We start from the raw sequence: 23886 nt of genomic DNA, 5'->3' as shown, positions 1-23886 counted from the left end.
TATTCAACTTTAAAATTATAAAGCAAATATTATATAAGAAAAAAACACAAAAAGATAATATAAAAAATACCAACACGTATCCAATTTTAGGATGTAAAATTTTTGAGAGCACCCGTAACACATCAATACACTAGTAATCGTATATCCCTTAATTAATTAACAATCAATGCTCAAAATTCAACGTATTGTGAAAATTCATATCACAACAGCCCACGCTCAGACTCCGTAATGGCATATTAAAAATTCGTATTTATTTCAGATGCATTTCAAAGTCTCATTAAAATTATAATTAATTAATTAATAACCTCTGTATTGACCATGCCAATATCTTCGTAAAGATTCGAATAAAGAATGATAAAGTCAATAATGTTTCAGATAAAGTAAACCATGATAAATTTCTCTATTTTTAAATTATCATATGGCTTCTATTGCGAGCAATATCTTCTTGTTGTAAGGAGTTTGATTATGAATCAACCTACACAACGGAACCCACTTGTCAACGTCGTTTGATATACTTACGTTGACAGACATTAACGTTAACTGTTTGTAGTATTGAGAATCTTACAAGATCGCGAATCAAGGTCCCGCTTTCAAATACCGGGAAATTTCAATAAATAAACGCTGAGTTTTCGGAAGAATTTCTTAACTGTTTATATTAGTGTATTAAGTGAGACAGTGTAATCACAGGCACAAAGGACATAATATCTTAGTTCCCAAGGTTGGTGGCGCATAGGTGATGTAAGGAATGGTTAATATTTCTTACAGCGCCTTTGTCTATGGGGGGTGGTGACCACTTACCATCAGGTGGCCCATATGCTCATCCGCCAACCAATGCCATATGTAGAAGTAAGAGATAGAGAAATCACATCTCACTATAATATACTATACGCATTTTTCTAGTCATTGTTTGATAATGACCGAAATCCGCCATGACAACTTTAACAGTCGCTCTTGTGCAAGCTAAAAGACCACCATTCCATGCTTGCCACATTTTAAATTAAGAATAATTTTCGAAGACCAACGTCTCATCACAGGAGTCACAGTGAGAATCACCAAAGAGTTTCCGGGACATGCGATCTTACTAGTGTATGTTTAAGAGTCTCTTTGCAATGCGAATCAATTCTCACCTTCACCACTGATGTTTCAATTCCTGCCATTGACATTAATAAAAGTATGAAATAATTATTTGTACATACAACATGAACTGTACGCGTTACCATGGCGCCGAAGTTGGACTGCCGCCAAGTGTCAAACCCCGATTAAATTTTAGACGTTATTTTCGTAACGTACACTCTGTTGTAGCTCAAATAAAATGTCGCCAAACTATACTTCAAGTTTTACGATCGTTTGGCGAGCGATCGTATAAAGTGAGTTCGAATCAGTGTACGATATAAACATTTATCGACATAGAATTACTAAATATATATTACTATTTTCCAATCTCCTTCCGTGACTTATCTCCTTTAATGTAGCTCTGACGTGTATGAACAATTTCATGATGATTAGTTGAGTAAATAAAACGTAAAAGAGTCAAGAGTCAAACTCTCTTTTTCATAACATATAATAATTACTAGCTGAACTTGCGGCTTTTATACAACTTCACCTATAGCACACAAACTGTCACCCCTCATTGGGTATAATGATGAATTGAAAAGCAGCCTATGTCCTTTCTCGGAACTTAAACTATTTCCGCGCCAAATTTCATCTAAATCGGTTCAGCGGTTTAAGAGTGAAGAAGTAACAGGCAGTGTTACCTTCACATTGATAATATAAGTATAGAATAGGATATATAAAAACCGGTTTGAGCGCGATTGTACCTTATTTAGGGTTCCGTACCCAAAGGGTAAAATGGGACTCTATTACTAGACTTTCCTGTCCGTCTGTCTGTCCGTCTGTCCCATCTCCCATCACACTCCCATAAGAGTATTTTTTTTTGTCGTGTTTATAGATAATGCTACGGAACCGCACTTGCCGGCCTCTTTTTATTATTTCCCTACAGATGTACACCTGTTGTGGTTACGAGCTGAATATTTTTAATAAACCACACACTTCCAAACACCATTGTACTCGTACATACACATACACAAATGTAAAAATATATATTCATTGATATAACCCGTTTTTATTTCTGGTGATAAAAATCGTTACGTGTTTGAATATTAAATTGACATAGCACACATATTCAATTTTATAGACATTTAAAAGCTCTATTACATTGGGTACTTTTCCGATAAAAATTTAACTTTATATAGGTATAAAAGAAATTTCTCACTACCCTCATTAATTTTAATATCAAAAAGTAGGTGTATATAGTGTGTTTAAATTGTTATTTTTTTTTTATTGTCACATATAGGCAGAATAGTAAATGTGATGATGAGCAAGTATCGCCCATTGGCACCATGAGAATTAATAATCATCCCTGATATCACCAAATATGTGAACTAAGAGCCGAGATGACCCAGAGGTTAGAACGCGTGCATCTTAACCGATGATTTCGGGTTCAAACCCACCATCAGGCACCACTGAATTTTCATGTGCTTAATTTCTGTTTATAATTAATCTCGAGCTCAGTGGTGAAGGAAAACATCCTGAGAAAACCTGCATGTGTCTAATTTCAACGAAATTCTGCCACATGTGTATTCCACCAACCCGCATTGGAGCAGCGTGGTGGAATATTCTTCAAACTTTCTACTCAAGGGAGAGGAGGCCTTAGCCCAGCAGTGGGAAATTTACAGACTGCTAATGGATGTAAATGTAAATGTGAACTAATATGTGTATGTTTGTAATATCATAAACTTGACAACGGCCCATCATAAAAACTAACTAAACTCGTTCCTAAAACATCCATATACAATGTGGCGATGACGTCATCACCGCTAATAACTTTTAATGAATATTTAAATATTTTATTAACGTCTTATATATTATTAACAAAATAGCGTGTTCATATCAAAATAATAAGTTTAAATTAAATACAACAAATGTCTATGATCAAACGTTCTATGTATTTTAATATTATTACATAATAATTAATAATATTGGTAATTATTTTAATAATAAATAAAATAGTATAATAGTATCTCAACGATCAAGCCGCAACAGTTATACAATAGTCAGTTGTCACGTGACTTATTTAGCATAAATAATTGTAGTCATTTATATTCGTTTAAATATTAAATAACGTTTGTATAATTAGGATTTTATATATGCTTATTAATTTATAATTTATTGGACAGCTACTAACGTAATTAATTAAAATTGATGGTATTAAACGATACTGTGTGTTTGCAGTAACTAAATTATATATTTTATCTATACAAATAAGATAATGATTCCTCAGTGTCTTAGAGTAAGTATCCTTAAACTTAATTTTTATAGAAAGACAGAACTAGATGAAACTTTAACAAATTAAAATCAAAATTTATTTGTTCAAAAAATTACGCAATGAGAAACCATTATCGTGAAACCATTTTCAAGATGAAATATATTTTAAATCCATTTTCTATTTTAAACGAGGAACAAGACTTAAAATACATGGTATGGAATGACACTGATATAATATACACTCCACCACAATTACGTCTCTGCCGGTAGACGAAGTCCTCGAGTTGCGACGTCTCATCAACACACGTTAAACCGCCCCTATCATTTCGACGTTCGATGTGCGTTCCCGCAGGATACACCATTAGGAAGTACCTCACGCTGAACTTATGTAAACTACCCTTTTATCTACGTCTCAATAGTAGGCCCTAACCAAGTTAGTGACGTCAATTCTAATAAAACCAACAGCTGTCCACAAAATAAATATATATTTTTTTTTATATATACTTAGGTCTGACTATAATATATTTTAAAGGCAATAATAATATATTCTGTCAAATAAATAGGTCTACGAAATTCGAAAATAAAATTATATATGTAAACGTGGGTGATTCGAATGATACGAAACTGAAATAATTATAGTAGCATTTATCCTCTTGAATATTTGAAAATCATCGCTCTGACGCAATCATATCAAAGTTTCACACACGATTGATGACCAATTTTCTTTATCTTTAAGATATAGAGGAAGTTATAAAGTATAGTCAAGTACGTATGTGTTTATTTATACGTATATTATTTGTATAAATATAAATATAAATATTGGACAACATCACACACATTACTCTGATCCCAATGTAAGTAGCGAAAGCACTTGTGTTATGGAAAATCAGAAGTAACGACGGTACCACAAACACCCAGACCCAAGACAACATAGAAAACTTTTTTTCTACATCGATTCGGCCGGTTATCGAACCCTGGACCTCGGATTGGCGTACCCATGAAAACCAGTGTACGCACTACTCGACCACGGAGGTCGTCAAATTTCAAGGAAATCATACAAATAATTTAAAAAAAATTATTTGTATGATTTCCTTCTGAATGATTTCGGCCGCGCTGATAATAAAGGGAGAGTAGCCAATTAAATAGGAGGTACAATATAGCATTAACGACCACAGGCGCATTCTCTATTCGACAATACTTATAATCCAATATAAGATCAAATTATGAGCGGATTTTACGTGGTTTTGAAGGCGCTGCTGTAAACAGCCTACTCCCAAAGTTTGGCTACCATTGCAATGTATCTTCAATGAAATAAGGAGGTATTTATAATAACCATCGAGGAACTCTTTTACTAATCTTTACTAATATTATAAAGGCGAAAGTCTGTATGTATGGATGTTTGTTACTCTTTCAATCAAAAACTACTGAATGTATTTTATTGAAACTTATAAAGATATTATGTTATACCTGACAACCAACCTAAAAGTCGAGCGAAACCTCGGCCGAAAACTAGTGTTAAATTAATATGTTTTTAGGAATTATTATCGTAACAACAAATTTTATACTGAACTTCTTATGTTATGCAATAACGAATTAAAACAATTTATTAAGCATATATATTTAAATAATACAGGCATAATTTTGATATCTTGGTATGTTCCCACACAGAACATGCTTTACGGTTCCATGGATGAGAAAATAAAATAAAGAGTAATTATTCAAAATTAGGCTTTGCTAATGATCTTTCAAAAATCCACCAATCGTTTTCGCCGCTCTGTGAAATCAAAATTATATTTTTTCGTTATTAGTTACATCTTTGTTTTAATGTTTTTTTTTTCCAACACGTGTAATTTCCTCACGATGTCTTCCTTGACGTAAGAGTGTTTACAACAATGTCATTATCAACTATGAACTAGTACTAGGCGTGGTTTCATTATATTTTATTTTGTAATTTTCTTTTTTTATAACAGAATTAGTAACATGCTCTAAAGTCTCCTTTTATAAGTCCTAGGAAGTCGAAGTCAAAAATATTTATTCAATACAGCGTTACAATCGATTGACAAATATCTTCCTGATTGACACATGACTTTCATCCAAAACTTGTTTAGTTTAACGCTATTCAATGGTGCTTACCAGGGTTATTAAGAACCCGTAGTCTTTAATAATGATTCACGTTTTCTAAGCACATTGCCATCTGCCCTCTTTGACACTCACCTGACATGCATTGTGAATATGATTCGTTATCGTCCGTTTAAAATATAACTCATTATTTACTTGATTAGAGCACCTCTTAGATAAAACTATATATATATATATATATATATATATATATATAATATATATATATATGTAAAGATATGAATCAGTTACAAGACCAGTACAGACATACCGACGATTACAGCCAACTACGCACGACCCATAGTGCACTAGTGTGTGTGCAAAAACAGGTGAGTCTCATAATCGGACACGAACGGGACGGCAAATCGGAATCAAACGGAAAGAGTCCAGGGAAGAGTTATTAACGTCGCACGTAAAGCCGTTGGAACTTGGACCTCGGACTGTTATTTAGAAATTTTCCAAAGGAATCGGCCGACTTAGAGTTTGAACTCAGAACATCGGGATCTGCGGCCTTAATAATAACATCCACAGTGGATGAAGGCATCCTAGTCTCTATATATGAAACAATGACTATTCATAGAGGAATTCTGTAATATATTGTAATATATCCAAAGCATATCGTTGACAGATTTAACTAAAACAACAGATACCGCTTGGCACGCGGCCGGCGCGTCTCTTTGATGTATTGCCCGGTCATTGGGTATGTTATTAATCCTATATGACTAATTTATTTGAATGATTATCTTGAACTTGTCAAATTATTGTTATAAATATATGTGTGTGTGTCCTTATTAAAGATAACGGGATCGTGTAGAGTAATAGAGATTTCTATGTAGTTTTTCGTTTTAATAGTAGTAATTAATAATAATTCGTTTTAATTGCTAGAAAAAACCTGCATTAATTAATCAAACGTTTTATTTAAAACAATTAACATAGTATCTATGATACAAGTTACCTAGTATGAAGACCTCTAGAAAATTAATGATAGAACTATATTTAATTTTTTTTGGAGCGAAAATGGAGCCAAAATCAAAGTCATACTTACATTTTATGGAATAAAATTATTTATAAATATAAGAAATAAGAAAGAAAGAAATAAGAAATGTTTATTTGAACACGGTACACAGTAAAAAGGATAAAAAGTATAAAAATTTAAAACAAAAAAATAATAAAAAAAAAAAAGATATTAACTAATTATAACTACTAACTTAATTACAAAAAAACAAAAACAATACAAAACAACACAATGATACTTAACGTGTCCTAAGGGTTACCATTCAGCTTCCAAGTTGGGTTCCAAGAACCCAACGCTGATTTTCAATGGTACCCTGTGTGGTTGTGACGGGCTGTGACAATATATTATAAAAATAATAAATAAAAAAAAAAAAAAAACTACTATCTATATCTATCTTGTATATATATATATCTTATTACCAACAATAAAACTATCAATATATCACACAAATATCTCACACACTTGAAAAGATCATTTAAACTTTGATTTTATGATCTGAGGTTTACATATTGATTCGATGACGTATTCATTCACACGCATACATCAAAGCCGGCGTTCTATAATAAAATACAGTTCAGAATCAATGGTCGTAAATCTAGTAATTAACTAAAACGGTTCCCTACCGATGTCAAGTTTACGGACGTCTAAATTCGATCCAAAACAAACACCGAGTTGTATCAATGCGAACGTCACAGACAACTATAATAAATCCTTAATCTGTAGTATATTTACAGTCATACTTCAAAGCACTTTGGAAATATCCGTTACATGCGATGGACTTTTTTTTATCTGGACGCAAGTAATTGACAGTTCGCGATTCGAAAGTCACCTTCGGACATCTCGACAAAATTCTAAATTTCACCCGCACCACTTAGATGTCCGTAAATCCACAACAGCGCGATTTTTAAGGCATTTTCTGCCTCGCACAACCACTCTGTGGAACCAGTTCGCCGGGGGTTTTTCCGAACCGATACGACTTGGGAACCTTCAAGAAAAGAGCGTACTTATTTCTCAAAGGCCGGCAACGCACCTGTAACCCCCCTGGTGTTGCAGATGTCCATGGGCGGTGGTAATCACTTTCCATCAGGTGAGCCTCCTGCTCGTTTGCCCCCTATACCATAAAAAAAAATGCTTTAACTCGTCATTCGATAAATGAAAGTAAGTTTTGTGAAATAAAAAATAATAAAATTCCGCAGACATTTTTAACTTTGCCGTTTCATAGATTCAAGTCATTTGTAAAAAAAAACTTTGGTAAAGAAGGCATATTATTCGATACGAGATTATATAGATGATAAAAAAGCGTGGAGTTAATGCTTGTTGACTTCCAGGCAGGAGACATAACATACATATATAATTGTATTTAACATGACTGTATTTTTAGATGTTGAAAAAGAGTAGCTACTGAGTTTCTTGCCGGTTCTTCTCGGTAAAATCTACATTCCGAACCGATGGTAGCTTTACTTAATATAGTTTGTTAAATAACGATTCAAAAGTGCTTGTGAAAGACTACTTGAATAGAGTATATTTTGATTTGATTTGATTTGATGTAGGTACGATGCGTTTTCCGCGTGCATATCTGCGTGCCGTCTATTCATAATACAAATACAATGCAATTTCCATATCAAGTTATACAATCATATTAAAAAAATATTATGAATGAACATTTAAAATGTAGTATGTAACTACATTATTGTCGACTTTTAGGACTTTTCGTGTTTTTGTTGTTTGTCTACAACAGTGATTTGATACTTAGATAGATAGTACTTTGATAGAAACAGTGATAATCATTGTATGTTCACGAGACCTAAGGATAAGCTTATAACGCCAAGTTTCCCACTCCGTAAAGTACTTGTAAAAGTCTACTTGAATATAATACATTGTGATTTTTATTTTGATTAAATATACACGTGGAATGTGGATACATTTAGCAATGTTACAAATATGTGTATAATGTGCTACCACGGTAAGTATTAAAAATTTCTAAAAAAAATCTCGATAGGACTCTCATTCTTATACTGTATTTTTTTTTTAATTAAATAGGTAGGCGTACGATGAAAAGTGCCTGATGTTAAATAGAAATTTCAATCATTCCTAACATATCAAATACGCCATCAACCTAAGAACTAAGTTGTTGTGTCCCTTGTGCCTGTAGTTACACTGGCTCACTCACTCTTCAAATCAGAACACAACAATAATAAGTATTGTTGCTGGACGGTAGAATTAATGATGATTGCATAAAACCACCAAGTGACGTGTAGTAGCTTAAACTGATTTTGTTGTGAAACTTCAATCATGGGTGTAAAGTCGACTCTTACGCTGTTATGGCAATCGGCATGATCTCTAATAACGTGTGCGTGGCAAATACCTACTCCTTTTACATCAAAATTGAATAATAAAAAAAACAGTAACAAAATAAATTCATTCAATTGTTATAGTCACATTTCTTTTGAAGGACGAATACAATTTCTATATCTAAAGTGTTACTAAAATATACTATAAAAAATTATACATTGTGTCAGATAGTTTGACGTTTATAGTGACTGCTCCACTCCTTAGGGTCATAGCGCAGAGTTTTATAGCATATTACTCAATAAACAACCAACCGAACGTAGAAATAAAAGCCACAGATGAAAAATGTTATGTTATTCAAACATTGTAGTTGCAGCCGAAATTAAATGTTTTCATATATTTTTTTAAGAATATTTATATATTTTATTTAACATTATTTTATCTGTAACTAAGGTCAACTCGCTGTGACAATGGGTTCCTGACATCTGTCAATCGGTCATGACTCGTAATACAATACAAAAATAAACAGTTGACATAACCTTGTAACCGCGCAGTTGTGTTTATTTAAAACTAAGTTAAGTGAAAAATTGTAACATTTACTCTAGGTTGAAATAATTATATTATTTTTGTTGTTCGTTAGTCGGGAAAATATACTTATAACTATTAATATTATTTTTAACGTGCATTCTTTCCCCCTTTCAAAAGTTATATCGTCTATTTGAACATAACTTGTCTGAGATACATTCTCTCAGCCGGGATATTAAGCGAAAAACTGGTGGCAAGAATTACTTTACTAGACTAATGTTGAGTCCAAAAGGAATAATATTATCTCGTGAAATAAAAGTTTCAGAGCATAATCTGAACGCAACGTATAATTCTAGCAGGCAAAGACAAATCTATCTCAGTCTAAGATAGTCTATGGAAGAGAATAATATATTTTGATTAATGGTTGGTAGTATAAATTTTTCTCGGAAGTTTAGTTTTTTCTATAAAAAGAACTCTGACTCTGAATAGAATTTCCAAAATATGACGATTTTAGTGTATTAAAATAAAACATAATTAATAACGGACATACGCAAATCGTAAAATATTAATAGTTCCGGGAAACATTAAACTACGAACACTCAGATATATATTCTATACCAATAATATAGTACGAAGACTTAGATTGAATTAATATTATTCTTAGTTCTTCATGATTGACTTTACTTATTCATTATACAAACAGATTCTCTTCCTACTTTCTTTATTAAATATATTTTTGGTACTTGATTGATAATCAGTCCTTTTTTTATTTTAATTAGGTTCACCTGGTTCATTTCGTCCTTGGGTGCATGTTATGTCCCTTGTACCTGTTACACTAGCTCACTCGCTGCAAACTGACACATAAAAATACGAAATAATACTACAAGAATCACATAATTTTATTATAATGAAGATAAATAAACAAACACCTTATTAAAACAGATTCCTTTAAAAATAAAACAATGAAACATGAAATGAAGACTATTTAATTTTGCAAGGTTATACGTTATATGAAATCCCGTATTTCACAATAAACTCAAATGTCGTATAAGTGTATCCTGCTGCGCTCAGAACAAAATGCTGTCGTTCTATTTGTAACAAGCGGAAATTTCTTAGGGGAGCGAAATTTATTACATTTTAAATCGCTTATTTTAAATTGTAATAGTGCCTGTACACACAACTACAAATAACGATTTTACCGATACAATATATAAAGTGTTATGCGTTTGGTATTTTAGTAGCGCCTTATTTAAGAAAAAACGTTATCGTCTAATTGCAAAGGCATTTCAAATATCTTTAGTGTATGTCACCGTAAAATTATAAATATTATTCTGAACGATGATTTAATTCACAATAAAACGTAAAATTTTGATACAAAGTCTAATCTTTCGGCCACATTAGATTAGAGTTTTTATATGTTCATTGAAATTCAGTAGATTTCAATAGATTATAATTTACCAAAAAAAAAAAAAAAATAATGCATTAAATTGTAACCAGAATGTTACTGTACACAATCTTCTGACAATTTACAATCTCGCGAGATAGATTATAATCTAACGGTATTAACAACTTTACGGTTATATATAAACGCCATACGATGGCGTAAACATTAATAGTAATAAGGATGTACATCTTTATATTTTTATCGATAATAATACCGAAGTAAAATCTCATACAGATATCATCAATACGGCTTAATCGATAAAAATCACCAACCAAAACAGCTATAAAATTTATCGACAAATTCACTAAGTTCTCTATGAAAGCAGGCGGTAAGGTTCCCCAAACGGAAATCTATGCCTTGAGCTAAGTTATTAAACATACCTTGCAACACAAAAGCTTTTCTAATCATCGTTAACTTGTCATGTTCCTTATACGTTAAAAGCTGCTAATATTCGTCTTAAGAGACAACAATAAATGAAGTGGATAAGATGGATTCCTAATGAAAATTCCCCGTTAATATTATGATACTATGTGTGGATGACATAATTAATTCGATTCTCTTTAATATATTAATGGGTAAAGATAAAACATTTCCGTATCTTTCTTTTCTCTGTTTGTCATTGTTGTTGTTGATTAATGAGCTCATGCTTTCAATTACGAAAATTAAGTGCTGAACATGGATTTACATAAGATTATAAATTAACATGGTTATTTTTATTACTATCATTATTTAAAACGGGATATTTACCATGTTTTTTTTTATTTTTATTTGGTGAGACAAGACATTCGTAGATAATGTCGAAATATCGGGGTCCACCAAATAAAAATAAAAAACATGGTAAATATCCCGTTTTAAATACTGATAGTATTTGATTTATATGTTCGGAAATATGTGATATTTTATGTTTTTATCAAATTATAAATAATAATTATGGTTGAGCTTCGGCCACCGTGCAAAACCTATTTCAAGTAAATCGGAGATTCTAAAATGTCTACGCAACATATTCTTAAACCATCATATTTCAACTAAGTGATATTTCAATCCCTTAGGGTTCTGAAAGTCAAAAACTCAGAGTGATGTCCAAGAACGCATTTATATATTTTTGATCTCACGTAGTTTATTTGCTTAATTATTTATTTATTATAGAGTTCTTTAACATTTAATTACTACCAATTTGTTTATGCATGTGCCAATTTATATCGAGATAGGGAACTGTACGGTAGCAACTCTGAATAACTATTCACGTGTGCCTTGTATATAAAGGCGGATCCACATGCTTGGCAAACCACGGCAAACAGCCATCACGAACAATAAACACGAATGTGTTCGGATGGGTGTCTGCCTGTCTTTGTGTATATTCGCCGAGATCGGTGACGATGTCGATTTTTATACATACATCAAAGGATGTTCGACAAACGTATTTGCGATGTATCCAAACATTATCACCAGGTTATTAGCAATCGGTATTGCAGGGAAGCTTGTGTTATTTTGTATTTACTGGTGTTTTTTTTATCTCTGCTATTCCTATCATTTTATTTTGCTGTTTTGGAACGAAATTTAACAAGGCTTATAGCTAAGAGTGAACTAGCAGTAATCGTAAACTAGCACGTAACGAAAAAGCGTTATGTCAGGTCCAAACGACCTTTCCCTCTTTTTGTTTTTTGATTTTCTGCCATCGTTTTAATTTACACGAGATTTAAAATAAAAATTTTAACAACGTATTATTTTTAGTGCGTATGTTATTAATTAAAGATAAATAATTATAGCAGCTTCATTTCAACCGGATGTCCAACGAAATCTCTCGATTATTATTATTTTTTAAATAAGTTAACCACAGAGTAACAGCTCCACAAGCTCGTCTGCGACATTCGCCAAGCCTGGGGATGGCGAGTTTGTGTAAGGTGATTGTGGTCAGTATTTGGCACGTGTTAGGTGTTTGCGGCAAACATCAAGTATGTGGAGCCGCCTTAAGATTGCTTATATATGATACAATACGCTATTTACATGCGATGTGCGCAATAAGAAAATTGTTTATGAAACTTACATTACACTAAAGTTACATTTTGAAAGATTTTATTCACAGACTTGGAATGCCGACGATTGACGTTCCATGTTTGTACAGCAACAACTGCGTAAACCAGACCTCGACTATCCGATGCTTTAGCTAATTATATGCAACACATTGTAATGTCATTTTAAGGTGAGAACATAAGTTTAACGACCTCCCATTTTCTAGAATCATAGTGCTTCATTTCAGGTATTTTTTTTATTTAATCACATCCACGGGCTCATAGTTGCTCGTGCAATGTTTTTATTTGTTTATAGTGGTTTACAATTTTCTAATTGATTAAACATCAGCAGATCTTCGCTGGGCCACGTCATTCGAGAAGAACGGCTTAGTTTTTTTTTTCTTTTTATATTACTTTCTACAGCTTCGACGACCGTGATGTGGCATTGGTAGATAGACATTTTTATGCTCGTAGATATTTTAATTTTTCGTCTAGTGGCAAATCCAATGGCACATAAAAGCCAAGCCTATAACTCGCTTTTTTAAATACACATTATCATGTAATGGGAAGGTCGTTAATGAATACCAATAACAGCGGAAAATTTTTAAACGAAATGTTAATCACGAAAATGTTTGTATCATATTTGCTACGTAATTACGGATTTCATAGTAATTTTTATCTACGTATAAAGTATATTGGAATAGGCTATATTTAATAAAACACTATTGTTTTCTATTAATATCCTTATTTTATTGAATATAAAAACGGTATGAATGGTTTTTATATCATGTATGACGTGATTCATACAGAGCTTTTGAACACGTTTGCAATATTTTTTTTATTATTCTTTATTATGCATTTTACTATTTACTTAACGCTATAAAACTTAATCAAGGAGTACAATGCATTTTGGCAAGAGCCGAGATGGCCCAGTGGTTAGAACGCGTGCATCTTAACCGATGATTTCGGGCACTACTGAATTTTCATGTGCTTAATTTGTGTTTATAATTCATCTCGTGCTCGGCGGTGAAGGAAAACATCGTGAGGAAACCTGCATGTGTCTAGTTTCAACGAAATTCTGCCACATGTGTATTCCCCCAACCCGCATGGAACGTGGTGAATATGCTCCAAACCTTATCCTCAAAGCGAGAGGAGGCCTTATCCCAACAGTGGAAAATTTACAGGCTGCTAATGTATGTAATGCATTTTACTTGAGAGTCTGTATATAATATATTTATAAATAAATTGTTTAAATATTGGAAAAAATAACTTTGAAAACAGTTGTTAGATTGAGTTAATTTATTCACGATTAAAAGTAAAAAATATTAACACATGATTAAAAACGTTAAAGCGAACGATAGTGCCACTTTCATTTAACAAACACTAACTATTATTAATAGTATATTTAGAGTTTGTATGTAACTATAAACTAAATGACATAAAAAAATAAAAGGAAAACGAATTACTAAATCAATAAACAGAAAACTTATACCAGGAGATACAGCGTATTCTAGGTTAGTTTTTAGTACTTATATAGTGTTATTAGACATATTATTATTATATGTTAGCTACGCGTCGCAGTTTCATCTGCTGTAAATTTACACTATGAGAAAAAGGGATGAATTTCATGTTCTTAAAAATAAAACACATCTTTATAGGAATGAAGATGTTATAGGAAGTCAAAAATATATTTTTTAATCCAAGAAACAAGCGACAATCGGATACCGTAAGTCGTGCAACGAGGAAACACTACATAACATAATCTAACATATTTAATTAATATTAGAAACAACAAACCATTTATTAATCATTTTCTAGGGGATTCCGTATAACCACTAATCATAATCGTTGTCATAATCGTTAATTTATTGCTGAGTATTTCTGTACGTAATCTCGTATATCTATCAATATGCAGGGTTATTGGTAATTCGACGTAGGTTAGGTGGTGATATTTTAACCCCCATATGCATAATGCAAAAGTCAACCATTTAAACACAAAAATCTCAAAAAAATATATTGAAATAATATCGTCTCGAATTTTTGAATTTGGATCGATAATTGTTTTTTCAATATTGATAAATAGCCAGGTTTAATTGTTTTTATAAATCAGAATCAGAAATTGTTCCTTTTTTTTTAATAAATTTTTGAAGTAAAAATCTTGACTTATTTTTGAAAAACACACTCAAAAATGGTTGATAAGTAAAATTATAATGTATGTCTCTGCGTAAAGTAAGTTGGACTATGCAAACCGTATTATGAGTTCAGAGCTTCTATCGGAACTTGTGAATTAAATCTCAGTAATAGGTAACATGAGTCGAGATGGCTTAGTGGGCGGAATAAATTAACTTAGCTCAAGGACTTGCAGTTAGCGTTGAAGGAAAACACTTCTGTGTGTGCAACAAAGTATCTATGCTATATAATTAATGATTGTACTCCTGTTGATTTCGGTTTTAAAGGCAAATATATAAGGATAGTAACTACACTGGAGTTATTAAGGTGCACAAATGTGTCCGCAAACGTCCATTCTATAATCTCTTTACTTCGCCCTCTTTCTCTTTCTCTCTTATATTTGGATAGGAAGGCTTTACGACACAACCAAAGAGAGTTCAGGCGCAGAACCAAGAGCTATACTTGCCTCGAAGACACTAAAATTTGACAGAACTATCCAATAACTGATTCTGGTGTACATACAATGTATAAAATAAATAAATTTGACAGTACTAAGGATATTGCTATCTCTCTAAGCATACGCTTCTCAAATGCGATAAAAAAGGATAGCATAATACCCTTTATAACAATAGTTTAGTTGAGTGTATCGTCGTCATATGTATATTAGTATATTATACCTACCAAAATAACAGGTACTAAATTAAAATACTACTAAATTAAATGTTCTAATCCACTATCTATAGATATGCGGCATATCCTTATGTAAATTGTATTGTTAACATATCACATACATAACGATATATTTTCTGAAGTTCATTCCTTCCGACACATATGATTTACTGAACAAAAATTGCTATTTTTATAATTACATTTTTAATCCAATTAAGTTTATTTTATCAATTTTAAATATTACTTTTATTTACTTTATATTTATTTGATATGAAACAGCTCGTCACAGCCACAAAGGAAAATTTTGAACACAACTTGTAAATTAAAGGTTCACAAATATGGTACTCGATTGAAGCCATTGTTTTTTAAATAATATTATCTTTATTGTTTAGATTAATTAAAGTTTTGTTGTTAAATATATACCTATATATATGTATTATGTACCTATATACGTTTTTCTTACAAAAAAATGATGTCTAAAATGAACTTCGTATTCGTATATTTTCCTGTTAAGTATAAGGTACAATAGATTGTAATAATTATCTTGTTATCTTACACGTTATATAGATTCCGACCATTATTTTAATCTATGCGAGAGCACTTGACTATCCTGCTTGTATATAACAAGAAACACTAATTACGGTAATTACAGCGAGTTATAATAAAGTGAATGAGCTACAATCATCAATTACACAACGAATAAACGATTTCCCGAAGTTATTATTACAGCCGGTGTATTTTTATGTGTATTTCATCCGTGATATTGTAAGTAAAAACAGCGTAAACAATGCCCTAATTCTACTCACTTATCACGTTATTCTTTCAGGTTTAAAGGTTGAATGAGCCAGTGTATCTACAGACAAAATGGACATCTCAGTTTGGAGATGGTCTGGACGATATAACATTTATCTTCGATCTCTGCATATTTGTTAGTTTACCTAGCTTTTTTAAATTAAAATAAATAACTTCATGTTGGACAACAGTCTCCTATCATAAGAAGATTCTTCTCCTTGGTTATTTGGAGTTTATTGAGTTTACTGATAAACAGTAATTGAATTCACAGAATCCATCAATCATCGGTGACAGTTTTATCCGAAACGTTCATGTTTCCTCGTGTTTCATTGAATACAAGATTAACTTGATGGCAGAGCCATGTGCAAGCCCGTCTGGGTAGTTCACATATTCTACTGCCAAACAGCAATAAGTATAATTGTGCTCCGGTTTAAAGGTCGAGTGATCCAATATAACTACAGGCACAAGACATAACATCTTAGTTCCCAAGGTTGGTGGCGCATTGGCGATGTAAGGTATGGTCAATATTTCTTACAGCGCCATTGTCTATAGGCGGTGGTGACCACTAACGATCAGGTGGCCTATGTGCTCGTCCGCCAACCTAAATCATAAAAAAAGAAAAGAAAAAGCTAACTACATATTCCATGCGATTTACTTCTACTTCTACTACACTACGCACCACAGATTAAAATATGTTTAAATATGATACAACACTCTAATTTATTATTTCAACTTTAATTTTACTTTAAACGTTCCGATAACATCTTTGCCATTTTTTTTTTTTTTTATTTGCCTTATATTTGTGCCGAGAAGGCACAGATATAAGGCAAATGTCACGTGCGATGGAGAAGACCATATGAATTTCATAGATTATTCAAGATCTCGACCAAAGATATCGCGCCAATTCAATGTCAAAGTTGTTTATTTCGCTTTTTTCCTCTTGTGGCTATAAGTTTTTTTTAGTACGTATATCAAGTACCGTGATAAAGATTACTAGGATCTGCCTAGGTTAGAGAAAATGGACAATTTTGTTGCAGAGTCAACGACCTTGACCTTGAAGTCATTAATTAAAGTTTATTCATGTGTATCTAACCTAATTATCTAATATATAACGTCATAATGGAATTATATCTAAATTTTAATAGAATCCAATCTTACATTCCAGTGTTATTGAGTAACAAATATACACTCGCATCTATATTCCATATAAATAAAAATGAAAGTGTGTTTGTTTGTCCTCTATGCGTTTCTAAACCATTCATCCGATTGTGATAAAAAAAATGGCAGTTGCTTGTACGACTGGGAAGGCTCTAGGCACAGACGTAACTACAAAATTTCTTCTGAAATATATAAAATCATTATTCAAGAAGTTTGTATCTGTGTTTTAAAAAGAACGTCATATGATATTATAAAGGTTATAGATCTTATTCTCTAATACAGAATATACACTTCGACCCTTTTAATAAAACAATATTCGATTGACACAAATTGAAGCTTATTACTTTAGATCCATCCGTACAGAACACGCAACAGGTTCGCCAGTCAAAGGTCGAAAAATTGTGTTATAAATGTATTTGTACAGCAGTATAATGCTATTTTGTGACAGACAGACCGATTTAATGTGTGCAATTTTTATGCAATCTTATTGTTGAATGATTTAAGTTCAATTATTATTTATTTTTAAATGACCATGACATCACTTTTTTATTAATTGTCATTGTTTTTTTTTTAAATAATCTGCCAGTATTCAAAGCAAAGGTCATCTATCTTTTGTGATTGATTTTTAAATTATGACATAATGTAGATATAACTTTGTTATTTAAAATAACACTAACACTATATTATATCTAATGATTTCACTATCTTGATATCAGTTTTTAATATTTATATTTATAAATAACATAAGAAAATAAACAATTAATGAATCACCAATTACGTACGTTGATTTCTTGGTAGTATAAAAAATAAATAAACATAGACTTAATATTTATAAATTTTAAGTGCCCTCACACCCATACAAATATTTGTCGCAACCGGATACATATAGAACTAAAGATTTAGGAACAGAGTACCATTTGGTGATAACCAAGCAAGCTTTTTCAATGTTGTGATTAAAATCACTAATCAAGATTTAACTATTTAATATATGTAGTCAAATACAATATACAAATTGATGCAAGAACTAATAACATTTAATAACATTTTTGTCTATTTAAATATATATTGAATGTAACATTTAATTAAGACTTCAATTACAGATAATTATATTTTCTCGTACAGACCTGGCACGTCCTTTTCTGCGTTGGTTTCGATGTCAGCCATCATCATTTATTACAACTCACAATAAATAAAATCACTTACAATTTTTAACCGAATCGAATCTATTTTAAATTTTATGTCACCCGCTATAAATTGCCCCTAAATTGACCTTGTCGCGCATCACTTATTTACCACAACACACATCAAAACACCAATATCACTATTTAAAATAATTAACAAAAGATCTTCACACTATAAAGAACCTTTTTTTAAATAAAATGGCTATCGATATAAACTGCGTCAACTTTCCCGCCACTTTACGATATTGTGTCTCTGACGCTATCACGCGTCTTGTAACCGCGCGAGCCAGTAACAAACTGTTCTATTTTTGTCGAGTCAAATGAAAAGATTTTATTCATGACTGTAATTTTGTGGATATATATTATTTATATTCGCTTTAATTATATGTCAGTAGTTTAAATAACAGGCTATTTTCTTTATATATTAGATAGAACTAAATCGAAAAGAAAATTCGATGTTATACACATAAAAACGAACGAGAAGTACCTACGGAACATTAAGAAAAAAAAATTATATCTTTTTTTTCAATTTTTTATAAAACGATTGACCAGATGTCAATTCTGTTCTAAAATATAATTCTGTTAGTTTTATAATATTCTTATATTATCAAATGTTAATATTTTCATACCATTCTACTGATTTAGAATAAGCATGTTATACCTTAATTTTTAAGTCAAATATAGAAAATTATTACTTTCATCAAATAATAAAAATGTACTGTACCTTCTGTTCGTCTGTAGAGGTATTCTGTAACAAGAAACTCATCCGAATGTGTTATGCGATTTGACTATAATTATAATAAAATTTATAGAATACATGTATAAAAATGGCGTAGCACCATAAGTCGGTCGCTTGCATTTCAAAATGAGATACGAAGTGATTTCTTACAGAATAGCATTGCTGCTACACATTATAACGTTTAAAAATTATAATACGTTAACAAAATATAAAAAATAGTAAATGTCCTCAAATAACAATAAATATATACTAACATACAAATTATAATAAATTATTAATAAGAAGACACAGACAACTTATTATATTGATAGATGCACAAAAATATACAGCCGTAATGTATTATTTAAAACTAAAAAGAAACTTGGCCTTTATCGAAACACACCTCTAAATAGTAAAAATGTTGTGCTGTCGCAGTAGTCGGTTAAGAAATAACTAACATTGTTGGGTCGTAAATTCCCTCGGAGGAACCGTATATTCATGTAGCACGAAATATTTGATGCTCAGAAGCGTTATTCGGTAATGCTTCTCGGGTAATCTCAGACCTTAGCGCATTTTATAAATGTACAATCAACTCTGTATACAACAAAATAACAACGAAAAGTAAATTTTACCCTTAATATTTTCTAATAATTAACAAAGTGATTAATTGATGTATCATTTGTGTTATTTATCTGTTTTAATTAAAAATAATTATGCATACATTTTAGATGATCCTAGATTACAAAATAAATGTAAAAAAACTCCTAAAACGTGAAAAAAATGTTGATTTTGTTTTATTTTTGACCTCGGAGCGAATAAACATTGGGGTTTGTTTTGAATTAAAAATTTAAATAAATGGAAAACCTTTTTGACCAAAATCCAATCAGGTACGGTGTCAGAAGCTTGCATTAAATTAAAAATGTATACCGTTCAAATGCGATTCGAGATCGCGTCGAGAGTGCTCTGTATTATTTTGACAAGAACAAAAGAAAACAAAAAATAATAAAACTTAGAAAAGCTCAGTTCATTTTTACTAAATACAATGAGTTTAATTAGATTTTCTCAAAAAAAGTATTTATAGTTCAAGTTTCTAACAGCATATATAAAAATTTAATTCGAAAATTTATAATGCAGATTTGAACTACATAATAGTATTATAGTATTGTAATAAATGAACTTTATTCCTCATTTATCCGTACCTTTTTAAACTCAAAATTTTTGTTAGTTTTGTAATATAAAACATAAGGTACTCTTATACTCGATAACATTATTAGAGAACCTTTTCCTTCTGTATTTTTTTATTATACATTTTATTCCCAAAATCTTTTCTTTAATTTATTTCATCCGTTACTCGGCTTAAAATCTCGAAATTTCCCCTGCGTCAGAATTAAGAAGAAATTACTATTGATTAAACATCATTGTTGCAACGTATTTACTCATTTAATTGACTTTATACTACAGTACAGTATTTACCGAATGGCTTATTGGAGATGCAAAGATTCTAACTAGCGCCCCAAGTATCAAAACTGTAAAGCTGTCTAAGAACGACACTGACAGTTTTCGATACAATTAACGTCACGGAAAAAAAATATTAGATTTATGTGGTTTCTCGATGGATGAGACGATAATTATGTTGTCAATAGGCTTGCCTATTCTTAAAGCAGTCTCCCATTTTTTTCTCCATAATTTTCTCTTTTAGAAACAAATGAGAACTTATTAGTATAGTAAGTATTACATTGATGAATGCAACACTATTTCATATTTCTACTTTTATTAGCAACAGATATCTGTGTGTAATCGTGACCAATCTGATTAAAATATCGAAACTTTACCTCCACTTAATACCAATAAGTGTTATTTTTAGACAACTCCTAATGCCGCCAGAGGCGCGCGGCTAATCTTTGCGTCGCCAAAAAGGCTGCAGATCCCGATTTCCTGAGTCCTGAGTCAGGTCATTATAAAAATATTCGATATTTATACCAAGAAATTCTTAGTGTCTGCTTAAAGTTTAGCATTAAAATAATTTATTATACAACTTTATTACAATTGGCTTGTGAATCATGTGTACTGACAGCCAATAATTTAAAAAAACATGCTTGTTTTAATTTTGTTGATACTGTTTTGATTAAAACAACAAATGTAAATATGAAGTGAATCCTACTTACTAAAGTCTCATAAAATAGCAACATCACATTTATTTTTTGTGTATCGCAGACTTTACTTAAACTGACAATTAAGCGTAATGTCAATGTCATTGTCAAATGTCATAACTGTGAAGCGTCCGAGTGTCACTTTACATGTATTGTTTTGCAACTTGTGGTGTTATGTTTGGCCGAAATTTATTTTAAAGTTACTCATAACACTAACTTAAAACGAGTCTGCTGCAGTCATAACTTTATCTAGTGTTTGTTGTCATTTCATGTGATGTCAGACAACGAAGAAAACCTACATCGCTTAGAGGGGACATCTTCGGATGGACCCTCTGGTTTAATCATTAAAAAGAAGGATAAACCACCCGATTTTCAATTTGCTAAGCCTTCTCTATTAGGCTTAGATAAGTTGGCGGCAGCTAAGAGGAAGCAAAATCGCCTTATATCGTTTCAAAATGAGGAAATCGAAGGTGAGGATACGGATAATAAAGAAGATGCCGCAGGTATAAAGGATAGGAAATACAGGCGGCATAATGAAGAAACCCCAACATATACTGGCGGACTGTCTGAACAGGCTAGAGAACGAATGCTTGAACGATTGCAAAAGTAAGAATTTCTAAGTCTGTTCTATTTTTAAAAATCTATTTTTAATGTAAATCATTTTTTCCAGTAAGTATATAGTATAGAAAATCATTTTACATTTCAATTCTTATCTTATGAATGTCTGTGTGCAATAAAACCCTTAATAGTGTACATTTCTTTATTTTTGAAATTATTGCAATAGTGACAATATTTATTACTTATAAAAAGAAAAAAGTAAAAAATCCTTCTGTCCATTAAACAATGAAAATGGACGACTTATGAATTAAAATTTACAATTTCAGAAAAGAAAGAGAAACAAGGGAGAAAGGTGTGCATTATTCAACACAAGAAGAAAAGAGATCTCGTTCCAAGGATCAAAATGATGACTTATTCTATCGTCACCAATATGAGAGACGTGACAGAGATAGAAAGGACAGGGATAAGTCTGGTGGAAGAAATGACAGAGATAGGATGGATAAAGATAGACACAGGGATTCTGATAGGAGAGACAAGGATAGAAGGGATCGTGATACAGACAGAGATAGCTCTAGAAGGAGTTATTATGAACCAAGATTTAAAGATGAACCACGGACTCCCAGGTATAAAGCTTGTCAATAGTTATTCTTTTATTTACTACTCCAATTTCTTTAAATATTGAATTAAAATGCTACAAATTTTACTGACTCTTTTCAGCATTAAGGTACTCAAACCAACTGACAAAACTGCATGGGACGATGATGACGATGACCCTAGAGCTGTCCGCAAATCAAGCTGGGACTTTCCTACTCCACTGCCAAGAGATGGGCCTGATAGATCTACACGTAGTGATCGACGACCGATGCGGGATTACAAGGGAAGGCCATATGATGATACAGTTAGGGCTACACCACATAAGTAAGTATACAAATATGACTTAATAACTTACTTACTTACTAACCACCTTATATTGTAAAATATTCTAATAAGATAATGTCTTGAACTCAATATTTATGTTAAACAATTTTATTACAACAGGTGTCAACTTTAATTAACAATTATGTCAGGTTTTAAATTTGTTTTGCTAAAAAAATAATTGTAGAAATTGGATGTTACTTTTAATTTCAACAGTAAAACAACGATTTTTTTTATATTAGTAGTGAGTAACCATTATTTCATTTTTTTGTAAGCTATTATCGATGCCAGAAATATAATATAACACAATCACAAGAACTGTTTTTGAAATCTATAATTTATTATGTGATTGTGTGTTTGTTACCAGGTGGGTGAGTTCTCGACGTGGCTTAGATGTTGACGACCCTGAATGGCAAGAAGCTGAAAAAAAACTAGACAGAGCTTGGTACAATATGGGTGAAGGTAAGAGAATATTTTATTAATTAATTTTGTCGAATAGCTGTCTAACAAAAATATAACACAAGAGACTCTGATAATGGACTATATTAAGGAATTATCCAATGGCATTAATAATAATAGGTAAATAGTAATAGACGAATCAAAATAATACACCTATCCTTCCAAATTCAAAGCATTGTCACTTTGATGACAAATAAAAACTCATTAAAAAAATATCATTAAGAAGTTTATATTACTTATTGAAATTGATTTATGTTCAAGGATAATAATCATAATTTTTAAATGTAAATTTATTTTTATCTTGTATCTAAAAAAGGATAGTCTTTGAAATTAATACACAAAACTGATGAAATAAAAGTTTTTGTAAGTAACCGCTAGATGCCTCTTATATCC

At 31.4% G+C, this 23886-nt stretch overlaps 2 protein-coding genes across 3 annotated transcripts in view; one reads left to right on the top strand and one right to left on the bottom strand.

Moving 5' to 3' along the window:
* The window catches only part of LOC125069151 (adenylate cyclase type 2-like), a 201729-nt gene extending 182755 nt beyond the window's left edge, over positions 1 to 18974 (bottom strand). For both annotated transcript variants that reach the window (XM_047678543.1, XM_047678545.1), the window contains exon 1: positions 18637 to 18974. In XM_047678543.1, coding sequence (XP_047534499.1) covers positions 18637 to 18682 — 46 coding nt within the window. In that variant the 5' untranslated portion in view covers positions 18683 to 18974. The remainder of the gene's footprint in view (positions 1 to 18636) is intronic.
* Positions 18975 to 21694: 2720 nt separating this feature from the next.
* The window catches only part of LOC125069580 (pre-mRNA-splicing factor ATP-dependent RNA helicase PRP16), a 107277-nt gene continuing 105085 nt past the window's right edge, over positions 21695 to 23886 (top strand). The window contains exons 1-4 of the mRNA XM_047679116.1: positions 21695 to 22167; positions 22446 to 22742; positions 22837 to 23037; positions 23402 to 23496. Coding sequence (XP_047535072.1) covers positions 21836 to 22167; positions 22446 to 22742; positions 22837 to 23037; positions 23402 to 23496 — 925 coding nt within the window. The 5' untranslated portion in view covers positions 21695 to 21835. The remainder of the gene's footprint in view (positions 22168 to 22445; positions 22743 to 22836; positions 23038 to 23401; positions 23497 to 23886) is intronic.

Source organism: Vanessa atalanta, chromosome 15, assembly GCF_905147765.1.
Source record: "Vanessa atalanta chromosome 15, ilVanAtal1.2, whole genome shotgun sequence".
NCBI classification, from domain to species: domain Eukaryota; kingdom Metazoa; phylum Arthropoda; class Insecta; order Lepidoptera; family Nymphalidae; genus Vanessa; species Vanessa atalanta.
This window is presented reverse-complemented; position numbering and strand designations above follow the sequence as displayed.